The sequence below is a fragment of the Parasteatoda tepidariorum genome, chromosome 4 (assembly GCF_982258835.1).
Source record: "Parasteatoda tepidariorum strain Cologne lab strain chromosome 4, Ptep-v5.0, whole genome shotgun sequence".
NCBI classification, from domain to species: Eukaryota; Metazoa; Arthropoda; class Arachnida; order Araneae; family Theridiidae; genus Parasteatoda; species Parasteatoda tepidariorum.
The window spans coordinates 54,735,589-54,758,869 of record NC_141758.1 but is presented as its reverse complement, the minus strand read 5'-3'; the positions used below and the strand labels follow the sequence as shown (position 1 = coordinate 54,758,869).

At 27.7% G+C, this 23,281-nt stretch overlaps 1 protein-coding gene across 16 annotated transcripts in view; it reads right to left on the bottom strand.

The window, feature by feature from the left end:
• The window catches only part of LOC107442885 (coiled-coil domain-containing protein AGAP005037), a 330,755-nt gene that overhangs the window by 37,073 nt on the left and 270,401 nt on the right, over window positions 1-23,281 (bottom strand). For 6 of the 16 annotated variants that reach the window (XM_071182301.1, XM_071182305.1, XM_071182308.1 and 3 more), the window contains 9 exons: window positions 21,454-21,603; window positions 19,945-20,284; window positions 17,662-17,754; window positions 15,615-15,754; window positions 13,768-13,821; window positions 11,528-11,581; window positions 8,029-8,112; window positions 1,694-1,756; window positions 478-534 (listed from right to left, as the gene is read on the bottom strand). In XM_071182301.1, the coding sequence (XP_071038402.1) occupies window positions 478-534; window positions 1,694-1,756; window positions 8,029-8,112; window positions 11,528-11,581; window positions 13,768-13,821; window positions 15,615-15,754; window positions 17,662-17,754; window positions 19,945-20,284; window positions 21,454-21,603 (1,035 nt within the window). The remainder of the gene's footprint in view (window positions 1-477; window positions 535-1,693; window positions 1,757-8,028; window positions 8,113-11,527; window positions 11,582-13,767; window positions 13,822-15,614; window positions 15,755-17,661; window positions 17,755-19,944; window positions 20,285-21,453; window positions 21,604-23,281) is intronic. The other 10 variants (XM_071182306.1, XM_071182307.1, XM_071182310.1 and 7 more) reach the window with 3 other exon arrangements.

Sequence of the window (23,281 nt, the reverse complement as noted above, 5' to 3'; positions counted from 1 at the left end):
CTCCATATGTCTGCACTTTTCCTTTCTTTCATCTTCATTTTGAACTTATCTAATGAGTTCTGTTTACTTGCAGCTTATGCGCAATAAATGAAACTTATTGTTTTTCTTAATTTTCTTAGTGTTTTTTGTAGTTATTTATTTTGTTGCATATATATATATATATATATATATATATATATATATATATATATATATATATATATATATATATATATATATATATATATATATATATATATATATATATATATATATATATATATATATATATTATACTATACAAACTCATACTTCCGGCGGTTTGTGTGATTTAATGGCAGACGGACAAGTTTTAAATTATTATTAAATTTCAATACAATAAGATGTTAGAAAATATCGTGATAATATCGTGATAACAAAATACTTCCTCGCGGGTAAAGCCATGGGCAACGGTTGGTAAATATTAAAATAAATGAAATGATAAATTCAAAATCGTACCTGCTGAGGTTACTTTAACTACGGGAGGGTGTAACTGAGTAGGAACAGAATCAACATCTGGAAAAATAGATATATATTTTTAATGAATATTTACGAGAAGAAGTTTCTATAAATTACTTTTATATCTGAAATTATTAAAAATATATCAAGATTAAAATATTAATTTGCTGCAATTTGCAATTTAATATTTCTATCCAAAATTTATTCAAAAAATATAAATTTCGAAATGAAATAAAAATTAAAACTTTTATTTGGCAAAATTCAAGAAAATGCAGAGCTGACTTTGGAATCATTATTAAGTGTTCATTTAATTCATTTGATAATAGATTAGTTATGAGCGTGAAAATTAGTAAAATGTTTTTAAAATTGCTTCGACTACATTATACCTACGTTTTGTGAGTTATCATAACGTTTTAATTTGCTATTTTGTTAAATATTCAAGATATGTAAGATATAATAATTGCAATCACAGATTTCTCCCCATGGAGCTTTTTTTTAAAATAACATTAACTGAAACTGCAACACAATTATTAAATTTATGTTTAAAAGCAAGCTAAAGTAAATCATTCCTGCAACAGCCTGTTGAAGTTAAGGCTCCACACTTTAAACCTTTGCTTACGGTGCACCATTTGTACCATAACATGTGGTCCACATGTTGTACCAGCCGTATGCAAAAGGATAATACAATCATCAATGGCAAGTAACGTGATTATCATTGAGCATTAGCCAACGTTTACACACACACAACTGTCACAAGCTGGTTCCCATCGATCTAGAGCTGAGTTTGCTTCAAGGATCTACTTGGAATGGAAATTCAGTTCACAATGACAGCTCAGTATCCCCTCGGTTCATAAACAAAGTTTCAGTTAAAAATGAAACTTTGCAGAAACTTTACGATAAATTAAGATTAACCAAAAATTAATTTTATTACAAATGGCTCGAAAAGATTTTTTTTAATAAAAATGTTATATATAATAAAAACCTAGTAAAAATATAAGAAAAATTCGTTGTTTCATCTACAGTATTTTCATTTACAGTATAAGAAAATAGGGATTAAATTACGGTAAAATTTTACGGAAGAAAATCTCTGATATAAAATGATTTTTACATTAATGTTCACTTAAAAATGAATATTACTGTAAAATTTTTTACATTGTACGTTCTACGGTGTACAGTGTTTTGTTTAGTTTGTTTAAAATTGATTGTGAGGATGTACCTGAGGAATGCTGACTACGAAGAGAGAGGGAGGACTTGATGGCTGGTTTCACAGGTCTTTCAGCTGAAAATAAGAACTTAATTTTTCAAACATTATAGAATATAAAACATTTTATTATCACTGGCGAATACCAAAGATAAAAAAAAAATCTTTATACTAATTAAAAATTGTTAATTAAGGAAAATCAAACATTTCAGGTGGTGATTCTAAACCAACGATTATGTGATTTTATTCGATTTTTTCACCAAAAGAATTCGTGTTTTTTTTTTATTGTAAATATATTTAATCATATTTACTATTAACTATTATGTTTACAATAAGTACACAATGTTATATATACTGGAGAAAAATCCCAACGGCAAGAAAAGATTATTTAGAGTGATGAAATTTCGGCAATGAGTTTGTCTGAGTAACGTATTTAATCGATTAAAATTTTAAGATCGCAGGTAAATGCAATTAAGGGAAAAACCCTTTTAAATGCGAAATACAGGTAAAATAATAACTGTTGCTACCACCAAAAGTTTGAATGCAAGCATGCAAACATAACATGATGTGTCATACAGATGCCGTGCGTCATTTTGCGGGATGTATGCCTGTTGCACTTAGTCAATCAATACGGGAATAGTTAATGCTGGCTATGGATGACGCTAAGTTGTCGTCTAATGACGTCAAATACGTGCTCGATTGGTGAAAAAGCAGGCCAACTAAAGATGTCGACATTATGTAGAGCATGTTGCGTTACAACATCAGTATGAGGGCGAGTGTTACCCTGTTGGAAAATATCCCCTTGAATTCTGCTCATGAATGGCAACAAAACAGGTTGAATCACCAGGTTGAAGTGCGAATTTGCAGTCAAGGTGCGTGGAATAACCTGCTGTCACTGTTGCTGGTGTGCCTAGGCCAGAGACAAGTTGGCAGTAAGTCCCCACCAGTATACGGCTATACTGGCTAATATACGACTATTACCAAGATACGGCTAACCAATATACGGCTATTACTGGCACCAATGCAGATTCGACTTTCATCAGAAAGCACAAGTGATCTCGTCTCTGTCCTCCAGTGAGCTCTAACTCGGCACCACTCACGTCGTTAGCAGCAGTAGTTTGGGGTGAGTGGAATTCAAGCTACAGGGTGTCCCTCTCGGAGCTGTACTTGAAGTAGCCGATTTGTTATAGTTCTTTGTGTCACTGCAGTGACAATTGCAGCTCGAATTTCTGATGCTGATGCAGTAGGCCATACACCGTACACGGGTGTATGGCTGTGTCTGCAGCGAAAAGTGTATGGTGGTCTACCCTTTGAGTAGAGTCGCGTGGTCGGCATAACCCGGTCTTCAATACCTTACCTTGACCACTGCTTCCAAATCCACCTCTTACACGACAGCTTTCAAAGTCAGTGAGATATTGATAATGACTTTTTCGTCTTCTTTAAAGCATTTTTGACTAACAGCAACTCACCATGTCGAATTTAAAAAAAAATAACTCTTACGGACTGTAGAACACATATTTAAAGCAACCCTGATTCGCACGTTCACGGTAGTGCTACTCTCCCCGAACTTATGCACGAAGCGCGAAATTTAAATAGACATCATCTTTTAGTTGTATAAACAAGTCTACCAAATTTAGTTTATCTAGCACAACTCTTTCTTGGTTAATAGATTTTTTTTCCCATCAGTGTATAGATACAATAAAGATTGAATTTTTAATGACATTTGGTACATTCTTACAAAATTCGTATAAGCCGAATTATATTAATTAGGTATAGGTCAAAAATCGAATAGTATATTAATAAATCGTATATTGCTCGAATAGTAAAATAATTTGGTATTAGTTGAAAATTTAGAATTTTTTTAGACTCGTTTGTGCATTACAGCTTTTATTATATTAAGCTTAATAATTTTTTCATTAAATTTTATTTTAAATGGAATGTAAAAATTCAATACTATTTTTTAAAATTTCGAAAAGTATCCCATTAATTTTACTTTTACTTGAAGTTTCAATCAAATGTCATATAGCAAACTTAACTACTATTTTTTGTAATCAAATTCCCTTAAATCAATAAAAATTTCATGTAAATAGGTTTTGAACACATTAAAATTATAATTATAAATATTATTAAACAAATATTTAAATATTGGATGCTTTAAAATTATCATATAAGTTAAATACCACAACAATAGACTTGAAATTTTACTTTTATTGTATTACAATAACACGAATATTTTCATAAATACAGCATTGAAAATATTTAGATATATTTTCCAGCAAACTTAATCACTCTTTCTTATAATTTAAACGAAATTAGTCTTTTAAGAATGTTTCATACATCTTAAAATAAATTGCGATGATTGTTGTTGTTTTCTAGACTTCTTTTAAGATTGAATTTAAAAAAAACTTCACTAATATGCTTTATTTAAACTTGATTTAGTTTATTTATTTATATCTTACCACTAGTTTATTTCTAGTTTATATTAAAATATTTCATATTAAGAGCACTTGTTTGATTAACATTTACTCTGAAGTTGAAGTTGCACATAACTGAAGTATAAAAGCATAAATAAATACCAATAAAAGAAACATTTAATAATACATATACTCATGATTAAAAAAATAGAAAAATGAAATAGTAAAAAGTTCTGTACAATTTCTGTAAATTCATAACATAGTAGATAACAGTGCAATAGAACCAAATGACATTCAAAATTGTATTAAACAAGAACATAAGATACAAATATGTGCAATCACTACACTAACTTGTTACGCATAAATGTTTTTTAATTGTGTTACTTTTTATTACGCTTGCTTTTTTTAAATGGATTCTTTTTGTATTTTTAACATCATATAATTGATGACTTTATAGTAAAAAATATATTTATGAAAAATGAAATTAATTTTATTTTAGTCAACAATTAGTTTAGCATTTCTTGAAAGTTTTTGTTAAACAATCTTCATTTTTCTTAACAACATTTTAGACTTTCCAGAATTAATTCTAAGATTCTTTATGAAAAAAAAACTTGGTTTTTTGAAATAATACTTCATTTTTTAAAAAAATAATAAATAGTCAGAACTAAAAATAAAAGTTATGCTTGTGGCTCATTGCAAAAATTGTTTCAATAATAATTAAATAATGAACTATCTTAAAAAAGGGTGGCGAAAAATATTTTTAAATTATTTCATTTTTCATTTATGAAGGGTGTATGAAAACTTAGACTAATTCTGAAAATGTATTGTTTTAGTTACATTATATAAAAATTAAACTACAACAATATTGGTTATTACATTTAACTTAATAATTTTTCTGTTAAACATTTAAACACTTACTTATATATTATTAATTTAAAGAGGATAAACATATTAAAAGAAAGCTACATCAAGGGAGTTTAAATTGTGTTTAAAAATTCAGGTATGGCACATATTCAATGCATTTTGAAATAAAGTCAATATTTTTTTGATAAGCTAAAAACATACCATTCAACTATACATTTATCAAAATAGTGACACTTAAAGAGAAATCCAAAATTTAGTATCACATTGCATAACATAAGAAATTTTTTTAATAATTTTGAATGAAATATGTAAGTGTTAACCGTTTTGCATCTAAAATTGCATTTTAAATAGACTAGAAATTTGATCAAAAAAAGCATAATATTAAATGAAAAAATACTTAAATACATATATCGTCTAAATGTTACTAATTTTTGAGATTATCTTGACATCATTCTTTCTTACTTTGCCTTTTATCTATAAAACAGCTAGGGAATGGATAGTAAATAATAAAATTTCTGTCTTTCAATTAAATTACGAAACAGTCCTTTTTAGTTTTTTACGTTCATATAAAAGCTATGCATAATTAAAAAAAAGAACCAAATCTTACAGCTTTAAAATAAATAGTTTTAGTTTTTTTAGAAGAAAAATGCAAAGCATTTGTTAAAAATTTTCTTCCATTAAATGTACTAATGAAATATTTTATTTAATTAAATTTATTCATGCTTTTATTTACATTCAGTAGGGCTTGACAAAATAGTGTATATTAAGTTAATTCTAAGAAACGAAGATTTCAATCCCTTTCCGATTATTTTAAAAATTTTGTTTGGTTTATTAAAAAGTTAATTGTGATATTTCATTTCTTTATTTTGAAATGAAAAAAATATTATTTTATGATGAACTTCTTTAAAATGATTAAAATGAAAATTTGAATTTTTTTATGAATTTTGAAACAAATGCTAATAAATAAATGAGAAATATATGTGAATTCATTCGTTCTTCCTTTATATTAAAACGAGAAAAAAGAAGGCTCATAATTCTTTATACATAAATTCTGGTTTAATTACCGTACTGTATGATAATCAAATTTCTGGTAAAAAACACCATAATTCTCGTAATAGGAAAAAAATATACAGTATTTAAACCATTTATTTGGTAATGTTTTCTTTCACATGGCAAAGGCTAATTCCTTTTCCAGAAATTCCAGTTTTCAAAATCATAGTCCTTATTACCTCAGATTTAGTTAAAAAAAAAGAGCAAAAATGAAAAGTAAATTTAAACAAATAAATAGTTTTTTTGTCATGTGCTAAGGTATCATAATAAAATTACCAAATTTTATTCACTTTATTAAATTTTATGAAATATTATAAAACCCTATTTAATCGTTAATTTTTCTAAAAATCATTACCGAAACCTTACGGTAAAAATTATAGAGCAGTATGGTGTTCTCATAGAGTCAGGAAAATGATAAATTTTACCTTATTCAGGCAGTTTCGACGATATCGTTTCCTCAGTGTTACATTCAGATTATAAAATTAAATAGTTTAAATTTTTTTTAATAGTAGCAGATTATGAGAAAAGAATGGAGTTATTATCTTTTAAGAAAAAATTGGTTTATTTAACGGTTAAATTAAATAATATTAAATGAATAAGTAAAATAAATGATACTTACGGTTTTCGTTTTTAAAAAAGTAATTTTTTATTTACAACATTCAGATCAAGTAATTAAAAAGTTTAAACAAGTTTTAATAGACTTTAAACTAAGAAAAAAATAAAGTTATAATTTTTATGTAGAAATGGAGTTATAATATTTCAAGAAAGATCGGTTTTTAACAAAAATAATAACAAAGAAATAATAAAACATATGATTAAAATAAAACATATAATAATTTACTTACCCTTTTTTAAAAAAAAAAAAAGAAATGTAATTTTTTATTTATAATAATCAAATTATAAAATTAAAAAGTTTAAACAAGTTGTTAAGGACTTTTAATTAAGAAGAAGTGAAGTTATTATTCTTCCGAAAAAAAGGAATTGTAATTTTTATGGAAAAATGGAGTTATAATTTTTCAAGAAAGATCGGTTTGTCCAATAGTTGAATAAAATAATAAGAAATGAATAAATTGGAACATATGATAATTTACGTATGCTTTTTTTTTTTTTAAAAAAAAAAGACATATACACTGTTAAATTTTTGATTATAAAATTATGGTAAAATAACTGGCAGCTGTCTGTCCATCCGATTAACCGTAAAGTTTACGGTAAAAAATATTTTTCTCCTTTATGGTTTTGAAACCATTCACAAAAATTATGGTTAAAAAACCATGAATACAAAACTATACGGTTTTTTAATCATTTACAACTAGCATTTTTCAAGAACATAAAATTTTTTTTTTATTTTATTTAACTAGACATAAGAGCTCGGCTTTCCGTAAGGTAATGGGCATTGGAGAGTGCCGGACACTGGAAATTCTTCATGCGTTGAAGGGAAGGGAAGAAATATTATAGTGTCAACACTAGGACTCGAATTTCAGTTTTGCCGGTCATGAGATTGACAGATAAGCCTGCTCGGCTATGATATGTACGCATTTGCGAAGAACTAAGTAGTTGCATTAGGTCGTTCCTGTTGGTACGATAAAATTCAGGTTGCTTAACCGTATTAGGTGAAAGCAGTTAATAAACAGTTTTTCTCAAACCTAAAAATTTGATTAACACTTTATTTACGGTTATTTGACTGTTTTGCTTAAATATGGTAAAATAACCATTCAATAAATTGGCATTTAACCATTCTTTCCGAGAAAATTTTAACAGTGTAATTCTTTATTTATAACATTCAGATTATAAAATTAAAAAATTTAAACAAGTGATTAAGGATGTTTAATTTAATTAAGAAAAACTTGAGAAAATGATTTTTTCAAGAAAGAAATTGGTTTAATTATCGGAAAATTTCACGTTAAATATTTTTCTGCAGAGTAAAATAAATGAAGACAAGGAAAGATAAAAGCTATAGGATAAGATTATCTAGGAACACAAATATAGCTGGGGTATAGGCTAAAGTAAGAAAGATTGTTTCACCTGCGTGTTGAGGGGAGTGTTGCTTCTGATGGACGGGTGAGCTGACGGTGGTGGTTTCGTCCGAGAACGACACAGACTTTTCTTCTACAGTAAGGTACACAATCAGTTATTATTCAATATTATTTGGGCATGCATTATTTTTTAACGGAAATTTATCAATTTAGTTTCATTCTATAAAAATTCATTATTACGTTGTATTTGTTTTCCCAGCAAAAAAAAAATCTCCTTAAAAGGACATTTTTGTATATATTTTAAGCATTTAGCTTAATTAATAACAAAACAAACAGGGTATTGAGTAATCTCAGTTCTTAATATATATTTTTTTCATCTTTATCGAAATTGAAATAAAAAAATGTACATACAATACTCTGAGAAAAAATTCCGATAAAATTAACGTACTTTATGGTTAATGACATTTCTGTTAAAAAAAAACAAACATATTTCTGGTATTAGAAACTAAATTATACGGCATTTAAACCATTCATTTGATAATTTTTCCATTTAATTGGTAACGGTTTACCGAAAATTTTAGTTTTAAAGTTATAGTTCTTATTACTACACATTTAGTAAAAAATACTTAACTGAAATGCAAATTTATACGAATAAATGATTTATATGCCAGGCTCTACGATTTCATTATAAAAATAACAAATTTCATTTGATTTACCAAATGTTATTTCATATTATAAAACCATATTTTATTTTCAATTTCATCGATGTCATTACCAAAGAGCTTTGGTAAAAACTACTGAGATTTTTGGTGTTCCCATAGAGCAAGAAATGCGGTAAATGTTACTATATTCTGGTAGTTTTGTCCAAACTTTTATCTCATCATATGTGTCACAGATTAATATTAATTCTGAGGAAAAAAAAACGGTATAAAAATCTATCTGACGAATCATTATAGAGGAAGGTAAAAATTGACAATATTAAAACGAGTCTGATTGCCGGTTGTAACTTGATGGTGTCTTTTAAAAATCTGTTCAACTTATCTTTTGTTCATCAAGCAACCAAACATATTTTGGTGTGTTTAATTTCCTACTTCAACAAAAACCAAACATTTTTGACATTCCAATTTGGTGGACTGCATAAGAGATTAAAGGAACAGTTGAAGCATGAGCTTTAGAAAAAACTTTAATTTACAACCGAAATTCAAAAAAGCTTTGATGCTTTCATACCTGTCTTTCTCAATAGTGATTTTGTAGATTTTAATAGCGTTTTTTAGCATTCGCTAAATATAACTTTTGACTTTTATAATTGCGCATTTTTATTTTATTTTTGACAATGTTTCTAAAAATATGTATTAAGGAATGAGAATGCAGATAACCCTCTATTTCACTTTGTATATAAAAAGAATTAAAATGAGTAAAATACAAGAAAAAAGAAATTTTTGTAATAAATTTCCTCCTTCCTTTAAACGAAAATTCCAGCATTATCATTATTTAAATTTCATGATTTAGAACATGATTAGATAGCGTTAATTTAGACATTAGTTTTAAATTTGTCTATGTATATTAAGTAAATAATTTAGATTAGGCAAATAAGAAGTTTCAGTATTATTACAGAACAAGAATAAACTTTGACAATTTGTTTAAAATTTACCTTAAATTTTACATTTTCTTAAAATTCTAAAATAAGTTTAAAAAATTTTCAAAAATTCTTATTTTCTTTCAAAATGCTTCAAGTCCTTAAATACTTCAAAATGATTACAGTTTTTTTTGTTGTTGATTAAACAACAATAAAATTTCAAAAACATTTCATACTACAAAGCTTTTTAAAAGAACACGCATAAAACATACAAAAATTTAATAATACCAAAATTTACATCAAAAAATATTTAATAAGCAAAATTAAGCTCAAAATTGCAAAAATGATTAAAAACTGTACAAAAAATTTAAAATTCTAGAAAATTGAATTAAAAACAATGGTCAAATGATAAGCGATGAGAAATAATTACTTCATTATGGATAAAAATCATCACCACTTCGGTAAAAATAAAAATTTTATTTAAGTATAAATTTTTTTACATAGGACGGATAGCATGGGCAAACTTTTTAAATTTTATTAAATCTTTTTTAAGCTCCATTTATAAAAAATTGGCAAAAGCATGTATGTTTTTATATTATATCATTAAAATATTTAATTATATCGTTAAAATAATTGGAACTTTGAAGTGCCCTTAATTGTATTCTAGTTCAATTAATTTAGGATTTTATATAATACTTTATGAACTAAAGGATTAAATTATTTTATCTTATGATAAAAATCAGCTTTAATAACAACAATTTCGATTCCATAACTTTACCCTTTTTAGAATAAATATGTTTCGTTTAAATAGCTTAAATCAAATTTTACAGTATATTCATTCAGAAATATTATTTTCTATAATATTTTGAAACGATGAAATATTTCTGTATACTATGATTTAGATATAGTTTATTATACATTTTGATTATTGTAAATTAAAGATGATTTATAATTCTTAAAAACGATTATTTAATTTTAATATTAGTACTTTAAATTTATTCTACTTCTTTTTTAGCTTTAGTATTTTCATTAATAAATTTTTTTTGTACTAATAATTTGTTAATACATTTTTAAATACGTAGACCAACTTTCAGAAAATTGAAACATAAGCTCGCATGAAAAAATACTTTCAACTCAAAATAGTTATCAATAATTTTGCTTTTATGTTTATGAAATTCAAAATGAAATTTTTAAGTTTTACTTTTATATTTATTCTACTAATAAGAAATGAAATAAAATATCAAAGGTAATTGGAGAATCTTCAAGCTTAATTTTCATCCCATTTAATAGTACAAAATAAAGGAAATGGAAATAATTTTATATAAGAATGTCTTTAACAATGAATATATGAAATATTCAATTTAACGTAAAGCATGTGATAAATACTAAAACAAATATTGAAAAATTATTCACTACTGAAGAACATATAAGCATTTGCATTCATAAAATTAGATTCATTTTTAAATTTCTTTATGTAAATGATATGATTTCTAACCAAAAATTATCTAGATAATTTTATTTCTTAATATCATTCAATAATTGAAAGCTTCTATGTCTAAAATACTTGGAAACTTTTTTTTGACCTAATGCAAAGCAAAAACTATTTTAATTTGAACTGGAATTTTACTTTTGACTTTGTAATTGAATTGTGCGATTTTATAATGGGACAAACAGCCGAGTATTAAAAAGCCTTATCCGGCAACGTAATAGTGCATGTGTGGTAAAAATGTTAAGAGTAAAAATGTTATGGAAAGATTATTAATGGTTATAATATTAACTTAAGTCATTTTATAATTCCTGAACTCAAGCATTCAGTTAAATTTGAAATAAATTCAGAAACAAAATTAGGCAAATAAATAAGTTTATTATGTATAACTAATAACAAGAAAAAGTGCAGCAGAATAAACAAAAACATACTTTAAAATTTATATTAAAATAGAAAAAAAAATGTAAATTATGTTGAATATTTTACCTTTAAAAGAATATTTAGATGAGTGGTGTTCTAACTGGGGCTCAGAATTTTCATCTAAAATATAATAAAAAAGGCATTTGATGAAAGAAACTATTGAGAATGTATGAAAGTGAAATGTATGAACAATTCTCTCTATCATGATCAATACGTAAAACCAGAATGCATAAAATGTAATTTATTTTTGATAATACATGGATTTATTTAACCCCTATAGGACTGGCAGATAAAGAAAGAAACGCACCCCCACGCCCGAAAACTCCGAATTTGCAGGTACTAAGAGTACGTATGAGTACTAATACAAGAAGCAATATACTGTAAACATTTCCTGATAAAATTATTATGGTATAAAGTACCGGCACTTTGGGTGCATCATCTGTAAAATCCATTTTCACCGTAAAATATACAGTAAATGTTACTGTAATACTTATTTAATTAGAGTGATTCAGTGATTTTACGGCAATTATTACTGTAAAAATTACGGTATATTTGATTTTTAGTCCGTAACATGTTCCTGTAAAATTGAATTTTACGATAAAAAGTACCGGCACACTGAACGTCGGTCCTTTTTACCATAATTTGATCCGGAATTTTTTACAGTGCAGATGGAGAAAGAAGTGCTTACCCTGGCGAGCTAACTTCAAATTCATACGCACTAAGTGTGCGCATACTAAATAATACGAGATATAACACGAAGGTACAGTATTAAGATTATGTCAGTGTGATCTTGTGTGAATCAGAAAGACTCGTTTGTTGGTTGTGAATGAAAAATTAATTGATCACATATACGTGATCATGATCTTGAAGGGGCTAGATATTTATAATTTGATTCAATTGCTGTCTTTCATGATAACATAAATAATCACAAATTTTCTTTCTTTAACAGCTAGATATTTGTTGTATCGAAATGAAAGAATATTAAATAAGAATAACATAGTTTGGGGTAAGTTTGGTGATCACTATCAAGAACTATTGTGGCTATCAGAATTGTCATCAGAATTAAGATAGCTAATTTTTCTGATGCAAGCAAATAATATATAAAAACTTTTTTTAAAACAATATTAGCCCTTTTGATAATTCACTATATTTTTAAAAAAATTATAAAAAATTATTCAAACTTTATGTATAACTAAAAATTGTTTATTTTACATATTCTAATGATTCCAGATAGATATCTTAGAGCTCAATTTTTTTCTATTTTATGTTCTTTATTAAAAAAAAACATTATAAAGAAGCATTGAATAAAATATTTCGCATAAATATATGGTAGGCATTGTCTAAAATGCCCAAGTCAACAAATGACAAAAATGAAATATTTTATCTAAATGTATTACTTTCTGTAACCATTTAGGTGGAAAAACCCAAATCAATGAATTTAGCGCTAGCATTCGACCAAAAACTTCGTAAAGTTGACTTCCGTTTTTTCTCCACAGCAGATAATAAGCAATTAAATGACTTGACAAAAGTAATATACTTTAACATTGCCTTGGGTACTTTGGACAATATACAAATAATATTTAGAAAAACTAGATAAATAATTATTTGCTAATTTTGCGCAATTAATTACAAATTTAAAGAAAAACGCAACACATTTTACTTTAAGGAGTCTGTCATTGTTACTCGTGCCAAACTATTAAGATACTGTTTTTATATTAGAGCTACCCCCCTTTTTTTTCTTTAAGAGTAAGATACATATTTATTTAGGAAAGTACATTTTTGTGTCCCTAATTTCATATCCTAAGTTACCGTATATAAAAATCAATTAGAATATTTAAGGTTTTTTTTTTCTACAATCATTTATCTTGAAAATTTAAATGAACAAATTCCATATTTAGAGCAATTATTAATGATTAATTTCAGTATTTACTTTGCTTAACTTTATTAAACGATTAAAGAAAATTTCTGATCAGCACAGAAAATTGTTACGATGTTATACTCATTTGAAAAAAAATTCAAGTGAAGAGAGAGAGTTTATATTACATTGACAAATAAAATAGAACAATTTGTGGAATTTTTTGAACTTTTAACTTCAAACTATTACAATATCGTTATTTCTAAAATATGCAATTCATAACATTGACAGGGTATACCAAAAAACAATTTTCGTTAAGACAATTCAAAACTGTATGCAATTTGATCAATTTACAATTACATTGAACTAAACTTTCATAGCTTATGTATAATTTATGTAATTTACATAAAAAATTGCACAACATTTGTTGAATAAGTAGTTATTTTTTTACCTGCTAACGACGTACAGGAAGAAGACTTAGAAGATCGTGCTTCAGAGTATCCTTCTATAAAGAAATATGAAAAAAAGTTTATATTTTCAATGCATAAATTATTTAATATTTTTCCTTCACAGGTTTTAAAATTATAAATAATTTTAGTTTGATGCATGTTTTCGAAACATATTTAAATGCTTAAAAAAATTAAAAAATAGAGAAATTAATGATAAAGTCATTTTTTTCCATTCTATAGTTTGCATTTTCATTTTTTGCATTTTTATTTTTTTCAATTTTAGATTCATCGTCATTTTAGCAATAAAGATATTTTTAAAATATTCGACCTCTAAAGTCAAAAATATTGTTACGAAATCCGTTCGAAATTATCTCCAGTAGATCATGGAAAGTCATACTCATTGAAAGTCTATTTTTCATGTATTGTTTGAAGTATCTATTTTTGTTAATGCAAATTAGTATAAATAATTATTTACTTAATATTATATTAAATTTACTGGAAAAAATTGATTTTTGATTATTTTTGATCGAATTGTAACACACAACAGTATTGTGATCATATACATTTGTGTCATATTTTTGTGAGATGAAAGAACACTGATAATATATTTTCATAGTTATTTATTCTGATTATTATTATTATATTATTTTTTGTTGCAAATCAGTATAAATAATTGTTTTCTTAACATGATATTAAATTTACAGCACAAAAAATCAATTTTTAATTATTTATGTTCGAATTATAACTAACAGCATTGTGAGCATATACATTTGTGTTTTATTTTGAGATGAAAAAACCCTGATATTATTTTTTCATAGTTATTTATTTTGACAGGAATAAACGAATTTAATAAATAAATGTTCCATACTTAATAAATGTGGAACGCATTATATATGAAGATTTTAAGTATGTTTAATAGCGAAGCAAGAGTTTTTTACAGAGATTGATCGCAATTATTTTTTAGCATAGTGCATGTTTTACGATATGATTTTAAGGCTTTGAAAATTTTAAAATAACAAAATATGTTTTTATTACCCAAAACAAATTGAGTTTTCATGCAAAGATTCATCCTCATAGCATTTATTTCTTAATATATAACATTTGCATTTCAAAGCGTTACATTAATCATAAATGTTCCTTTTTAAAACAGAGAAACAAGTAAAGATTTTTTTTAACTTTGCGCTATAAATGAACTTGACTTGATGATGTAAGACTTGAAAAGAGCAAAAATTAGGTCACATAAACAGAGTTACAGCCGTTTTGGTTAGATAATTAAACACCATTTTTTGCGTCTGAACACAGAATAGAAAAGGGAAACACAAAGGTTCAGAAAAAAATAGCAAAAAAGTTACAACAATGAAAAAAGAGGTTTAGCAATAAGGTAAGGGAAACATGCTTGCACAAGAAAATCAAACGAATCCCCTACCTCCACCATACATTTTTTTTCCTACCCAATTGATCAACTCCGTTTTCTATGATATAATTTGTTTGCAATTTTCTTCAGAATTTTTGAGTTTCTATTTTTAATTCAGTGTTTTGGCACTCAAAACGGTTTTTCATTGATCACTTTCTGCTTATGCACCTTTATTTATGCTTTTTTTCAGTTTTTTTGGTAGTACTGTTCAGAGAAACAAGGTCAAGAAAATTTTTTCATTATATTTGATTGTCTATTAGAGAACTGAGATACTTAAATTTGAGGCTCTTAGGGTGATCTAGTTAGAGAATACACAGGAATTCTAAGACAAACTAACCATTACTATAAAATGATTTTCATTCGTTACTACATTAGAATATCAACAATTTAAATTTAATAAAAATAAAAATACAACTGGAGTTCAGAGAGACTGACCTCCTTGACCTCTTTCCTTAGTGATGTCTCTAGTGGGGATCTGTTGTGATTGAGAGGGTGGCCGAAGAGGTGTAGACAACGCTTTTTGAACTAATCCGGTAAGGCTTGCCAACTGGCGCTCCATATGTTCTACTCGAAGTCTGTTTAGAGAAATTAATATGTATTATGATTCACTCTAAGAATAAAAAATTATAAGAGATAGTATTGTTTTTTATTCATGGTTTTAAAAAAATATTATATGTCTGCAGGGTATTTCGCAATCACCTCCCTTAATATATATTCCGAGAACCTTTCTAAAATTTTAAAATTATTAATCCTTTATAAAATTTACAAATTTATATTTAATAAAGGAAAAAAAGAAAACGTAAAAAAAAACAGAATAAGTTGTTTTGTTGATAGTTTGATGTTGTACTTTATGTGGACAACATCAAATTTTTGATGTTTCTCATCTTGACTCGTGTTCTGCACTTGTGTTTTTAAATTGTAATCTACAGAGATATTGGAAGGCCAGAGAACTGGCGTCATAGCCAATCTTCTGGGCATTTGTAATAAATAAATAAATAAAAATAGAACAAAACATTTTGATGCCGACCATCAGAGAAAAAAAAAAGAATTAAAACTAAATTCATCAAAAATCAGATAACTTGTTATGAATAATCAGAGCTCTATATAATACTATATACTAAATAAAACTAAACTTTTTTCGATGATTTTATTCCCTTCTTTGCTCTGGTCCACTTTAATGGTTCGTTTTAAATAGGTCAACTTTAATGTTTCGTTTTTTTAAGAATAAATTTAATTTTACGTATCCTGATGAATGCATAATTTTTTTACTGATTCTTTTAGAGCAAAAGATATTCCAAAAATGCATATGAAAGACCATAACTATGCAAAATTCTTTTTGACCAAAAGATCGAGTCAAAAATAAGAAGAATCAAACAAAATTCTGAAGGAAAAAATACCAATAACTAGAAAATATGCCATTGCTTGGAAAGAATGCTATTCTAATTTTCGCACATGAAAAATCATATAATCTTTAAAAAATAAGAAATTTTTTCCCCACACCACTTACTCTCTGAACGACCATTATTTGGTAGAGAGTTTTCTATAAATAAAGTCAGATTTTACGAACGACTATTATTATATATTACATGCAATGCGTGAAACAAAGGCATTCTACAGAATAACTTAGAATTTTACAGAATGCCTGTATTTTTAAGCAAAATATAAAATATGAGAATTATTATGTACTTAGGCATTTTAGATAAAAACCTAGACTTTATATGATCTATAGGAAGAGTATTATAAGATGTTCATTGTAAAGTTACTAATTAAAAATATGTTCATTGCTCAAAATACAAAGGTTAGTTTAGAAAAGACTGATTGTCAATATACATGCTTTTCTTAATAAAGAAAACAAAATAAAATATTAATCTTTTTGTTGCGACAAAGCTGGAAAATTCACAAATTAGTTTCTTTTCTTTTTTATTAAAAGTAAAACAGGGTCATTGAATATTATATTCAATTTGCACAAATAAACATGTTAGAAAGACAGACAACTGTTTGATGCCATACCATCATCAGTTTCTGTATCCGCATTCATGATATAATTATCATTAATATTGTAACGCATATTTTTCTGTTATTGTCAAGGGTTCTGAAGACATTAATAAACTATTAGTCATTCAATTGAAGTAAACATTTTTTGTTGAGAAATTTTTAAACTACGCTAGTTTCTTAACTTCAGATAGTTACTGACAAATTCGACTCTATGAAGATGTATAATTATTTCATTCTAGATAGATCATATGTTTCTACGATGGATTAAAGTTGCAAGTTCTGTAAATAAAATGAAAATAATACAAATTTCATCAAAAAACTAGTGCTTGTCTATTGATTTAGGAAATGGTACAGGTACGCACCATTTTATTTATTAAATAAAATATTGTTTTTCAGGCACGAAATTTTTGTGTGCCTTAATTGAATGTAATTTCCACATTTTATAAAATTTCTATGCTCTAAAATGTTATTTAAGAAATGTACGAACCCCTGATCTAACATCGTCTTGATATGATATGAATTACTATATGCTGAAATGGTTTCATTCTCGTCAAAAAAGGTGTCATTCCTGTCGGAAAAGCTAAAATGAAAACCATTTTTAAGCCCTTCCTATCAATAAAAAATGTCAGGAAAAAATTATGCTTATGGAACAGTAATTAGACCATTTTTTTTTCTTCAGATTTTTCACACAGATATTATTTTTTATAGCTTTTTCTAAGAGTAGTTTGCAGGATTGAAGCTCTTTCTGCAAGAAGCAAATCATATAATAACAAATAAAATTAGGGAACAATTATTATTATTTTAAATATTTTGTTTTTTATTAAATAAGATTTTTTTAGCAGATCTTAGATACTTTCGTATCGCTGATTTCAAATCTGCAATTGGTTTCTCTCTCAAAGCTATAGTTAATTTTTAAATGAGATTTTCACCCTATATTTTGTCAAAATGCACATGCCAAAATATAGAGGTCAGGATTAGAATTGAATAAGTAAGCCCACCGGACAAAAAATTAGTCCCCCTAGAGCGGAAACACCGATGAATCCTTAGGCTTCGTTAGATGACGCAGTGGTCATGTGACGTGCTCAATTGCATACACACTGCTTCAATCTGATCAAAGACAAGTAGCTATCAGTGAGATATTTTTGTTTGAAGCGGAAATTGTGTGTAAATATGGGTAAGAGTAAAGATGTGATAGAGTGGTAAAAAGGGGCAATTGTGCTTGGCCGTGCCAATGGTCATATGGTGAATAAAGTTGCTGGATTTGTTGGCGTTTCAAAGCTGACTGTTCAACGTGTCTACAAGCAGTGGTGTAATATACGTGGTCACGAAAGACGCCGTCAGAATTGTGGTCGGAAAAAGATCCTGCATGAAAGTGACCGGAGACACGACTTTTCAATCAAAATCGCTTCCAAACTGGACAGGAACTACTTCAGTTACTAAATGAAGATCCATCCCAGTCTTTTAGTGAGAAAAAATTGCGAATGGAGCTGCATGCAATGAACATATGGAGTCGAACATCTTGCAAGAGGTCATTGCTAAGACTTGCACATAAAGCTGCGCGACTTCAGTGGGCTAGAAGTCACCGAACATGGACAGTTGCTGACTGGCGGAATGTAATATGGCCTGAAGAAACACGTTTTTGCATTTAATCAAAAGAAGCACGTCTGCAAGTGCAACGCGGACCAGATGAAGCATTTCATCCTGACTGTGTGCAAGCATAGGTTCAAGCCGGAGGTGGGTCTGTCATGACTTGGGGTATTTTTCTTATTGTGGATTGGGCTCCTAACTGAGGGAGCCACTAACATGATCCAACGTGTTTATTTGAAAGTTCTGGACAATTAGGAGTTGCCTTTCCGTCACCCTCTTCATGTAAAGTGTGTTGTCGATACCCCTATTTTTCAAGATGACAACAGCAAAGTTCATGGGGCTGCAAGTATATGTGACTGGTTTTTGAACACTCAGACACTCAATTATATCTCGGCTGGCCAGCAAAATCACCTGACTTGAACCCCATTGAAAATTTGTGCGACATGTTGGAACAACGGGTAAAACGCCAAAATCACAATTCTCACAATTTGCTGAATCTGCGTGATCAAATTCTCAACGAGGGGCTTAAACTGGATTCGACGTACTTGCAAAACCTTGTGGGCTCACTTTCTAACTGAATCCAGGCGGTCATCAAATCTAAAGGCGGTATAACACGTTATTAAATGATCTTTTTCATGACTTCTCTAAGGGTGACTAAATTTTTGTCCGGTGAGCTTACCTATCCCCAGAAATGCCACTGCATTTGACTAGGGGCGTTTCCCTATACATGTATATTCAGAAGTACACGAAGAAGCAGTTTATAATAAGGAAGCGCTCCTAACGGCACTTCCGACCTTGGATTCCTATGTAGTTTTCATACTAATGATATGCTTTATGATATATATATATATATATATATATATATATATATATGTCGTTAACTGCAGCTTGGAGAGATAAACCGATTGCAGATTTGAAGTCCCTGAAGCCGAATTAGGCAAGATAAAATATTTGCAAAAAAAATTTTGTTCCTCAGTGAAATGTAATCGAAATGATAAACGTATTAAACCATTTTGATTAATATAAACTATAGAAACCAGTTTTTACCTATAACATTATGCATTTTATGATGAATTAACAATATAAAAATTACAATGATTTAATTTTCTTCAGATTATATTGATCAACAATACATTTTATTTAGAAATTCTGTTGTACCTGTATTAAGTATAAGGTTACAGACCTTGCTTCTTCGTCAACGACAGGCGTCACAGATCCTGATCTAGTCCCATATATTCTCTCCGTGCCGCTGTAATAGGGTTCCTCGTACGGAGATATCGGGGCAGCAGCAGCCGCCGCCGCGGCAAAAGCCCTGGCAGGCTCGTAGCGCCTTTCGGGCGAAGACAGATATCCGCCTCCATCAAAGCTCTTGCGGTAGGTAGGCTCGTAGTGCCTTTCGGGGGATACTGTGTAGATGGGTTGAGCCCCGGCAGAGAAAGGCCTCTCAGGAGGAGGCCGATATCCACCTTGAGGTTCATGTCTTCTTTCAGGACCGTAACGTGGATATGGAGGCACTCTTGTTTCTGGAAGTAAAATTATGCACATGGTAATTAAAATTAAAAAAGGTTGAAAAAGGATCAAGTACCAAATTACAAGTTCCACCAGCTTATAGAATCTGTTTAAAATTTCTAACTGTAGTTTCCAGCTCAAGTCATAACAAAAATGGTAAAACGTTAACTATTTTGCAATTGCGTTGAAACTTTAGATTGTATTTTTCCGATAAAATATTTTTTTTTTGAACAAAATTATCACTTAGCAGTTCATTGGCACGAAATTGACACTGAAAATTTTTTTTAAAAATTTCAACTGTATAGTTTTTAGTATTGTAACTGCAAATTTTAACTGTAAAAATTTTTTCGAATAAAATTACGACTTTCAAATTTTTTTTAAAATTTCACTTACATAACTTTTAACAAATTCTTAAGAATCTTTTAATGAAATTCAATTAGAAGTGTATATATATATATATATATATATATATATATATATATATATATATATATATACTTTAAAAAGTCATTACAAATGTAGAAAATTGGAATCCCGAAGACAAAAAAGTGTTCAAATTGTATCGAATTAAAGGTATTTACACTAATAAAAATACTTTCATAAATTCTTTTTTTGTCGCTTTTTATCCACACTGTGTATTTTGAAAGGGTGGTACGATGCATTAATTTACTATTAATCTACATTTATTAATGAAATAAGTGCTTAAAAGAAGAAATCTACGATAAAAATAATGTCATTTCATAAAATATAAATACAGTGTATATATATATAAATACAGTGTTAAAAGAATCCAAATGGAAATATTCATTACCTAGTAATTTGAATATTAACACGTATTAATAAAATTATTGTATTCAAATAATTAAATTAAATCAAGAATAAAACTTTTTTATGAGTAAAGTTTTTAAAAAAAAGGCTCTAAAGGTTATAATCACTAGCATTTGTATAAAGCATTTTAGCCAAGCCCAAGAAGAAAAAAAATCGAATTGAATAATTCTTTGAAAATCTTTCGGCATTTATCCTTTTTTTATACCGCCATAAAATTTTCGGCTTACGTTTTTGATCTATTGTTTGGTTGGGGACAATATTCTTCTTTTCGTAAATAAAAGATGAGAATGATAATGAAAAAAAAAGGGAACATAAAAATTCGAAGAAGCTGAATACAATGATGACGAACACTTACCCATTGGCCTGGGCATGCCTGAGCGGGGGGATGGTATAGAAGGGGGTGGACCTGTAGGAGGTGGAGGTGTGCATCTTATTCCTTTTCCTATAGGTAAGGTTCCCCCTTGTTGAAAAGACCGTTGAGGCTTCGGAGGAGGTTGCATGACGCCTATGACAAACACACAAATGAATTATTTTGTAGGTATATTAACGTTATGCAATAAATGAATAAAATAAGTTAAACCGTATCTGAGATAAGTAATGTCTTGAATAAACATTACTCATTTTAGCTCGCTGAGTTACGTAATCTTGTAATGCATTCAGAATAATGATTGAAAAAAAGAATAACATTGAGAAGAAATAGGGTTCCTTAAAAGTATCAAGAAAAAAATTACGCAAAAAATTAAATTTTGAATTAGTTTTAAGCCATACATCCCTCTATTTAATAAAAAATCGTAAGAATCACCCCTACAGCTTTTCGGGTGTTCAAAATTTTGTTTCATTTAAAATAGGAAATTGGGCAAAATCTATAAGACTCTTAAACTTGAAATTACGAAAGTGTAGAGAAAATTTGGTACTTACGTATTATCGCAACCAGGTTGGCACGATTTGTAAGTTTGAGTAAGAAAGTATGAATAGAAAGAAAATGTACATTTATTAATTACACATAATTTTTAATACAGTTTTTAATGTTATTTTGTTTTAAAATTATTCAAAACAAAATTATTATTATTAAAACAAATTATTATTATTAAAACAAATTATTATTATTAAAACGAAATTATTATTAAAATTATCAAATTATTATTAAAACAAAATTATTTATTATTATTTTGCTTTTTTACGAAAAACCACGTATAACACGCAGGGTTGCCGTAAGTAGGATCGCCAAATTTGGCGATTTATGCGAATTTTGGCCTGGTTGCGTTAATACGTAAGTACCGAAAAGTAGAAGGGAGTGCTAGGAAATAAAAATGATCAACATTTGATTATTATTTTGAGAATTATTAATTGCTAAACTTGTAGTAGAAAATATCACGTGGGTCAATCTACTGCCAGCTGAAATGTAACTACAAAGTTGAACTGAAACGGCCTTTTCATAAACTTCTTGTGATAATTATTTTTTTTTTTTTGAAATTCTTATTTGTTCTAAAGTGAAGGCAATTTTTAGTGCTTTTTTCGTAAATATATATATTTTTTTGATTTTCTTTTTGCTCTAAATGGTGATAATCCATTCTGAATGAAAATTTTATTTATCTTTCTCGATAATTTTATATTATAAGCTCGCGTTCAATTTGACGTCAAAAGTAACAAATTAATGAATAAATAATGTAAAAAAATAAGAGAGATTGTTGCTAAACGTAATTTTCAATATTTATTTCGAAATTTTAAAAAAAATATAAATGACTCTGAAAAATAACATTTTCAGTTTGAATGATATAGTATGTTATCGTTACTGATTAACAAATAAAATTATTAATTAATTACTTTTAAATTAGTTATAATTGTGCCACACACTCTGTATTCCCAAGCTTAATTTTTTCTCTAGTACAATTGATTAGTTTTCAAATCCAAGTAATAATTCCTTTCATTACGATTAACATAATAATAAAATGCTTCTACATAAAATTTTAATAAATGTTTACATAGAAACAAAATAATATTTTTGTTGCATCTGTTGCCATATCGATAAAAAAAAAAAACGAAGATGAGAGAGGGACAGTTGCGGGAGTTTGTGATCGGAGCAAGGGGGGTAAGCCCCCTAGATTATTTAAAAAAAGAAAAAAAAACTATTTTTTTGATTTGTAAGAAAATTACATTATAGATTTTAAAAATGGGCATGAAAT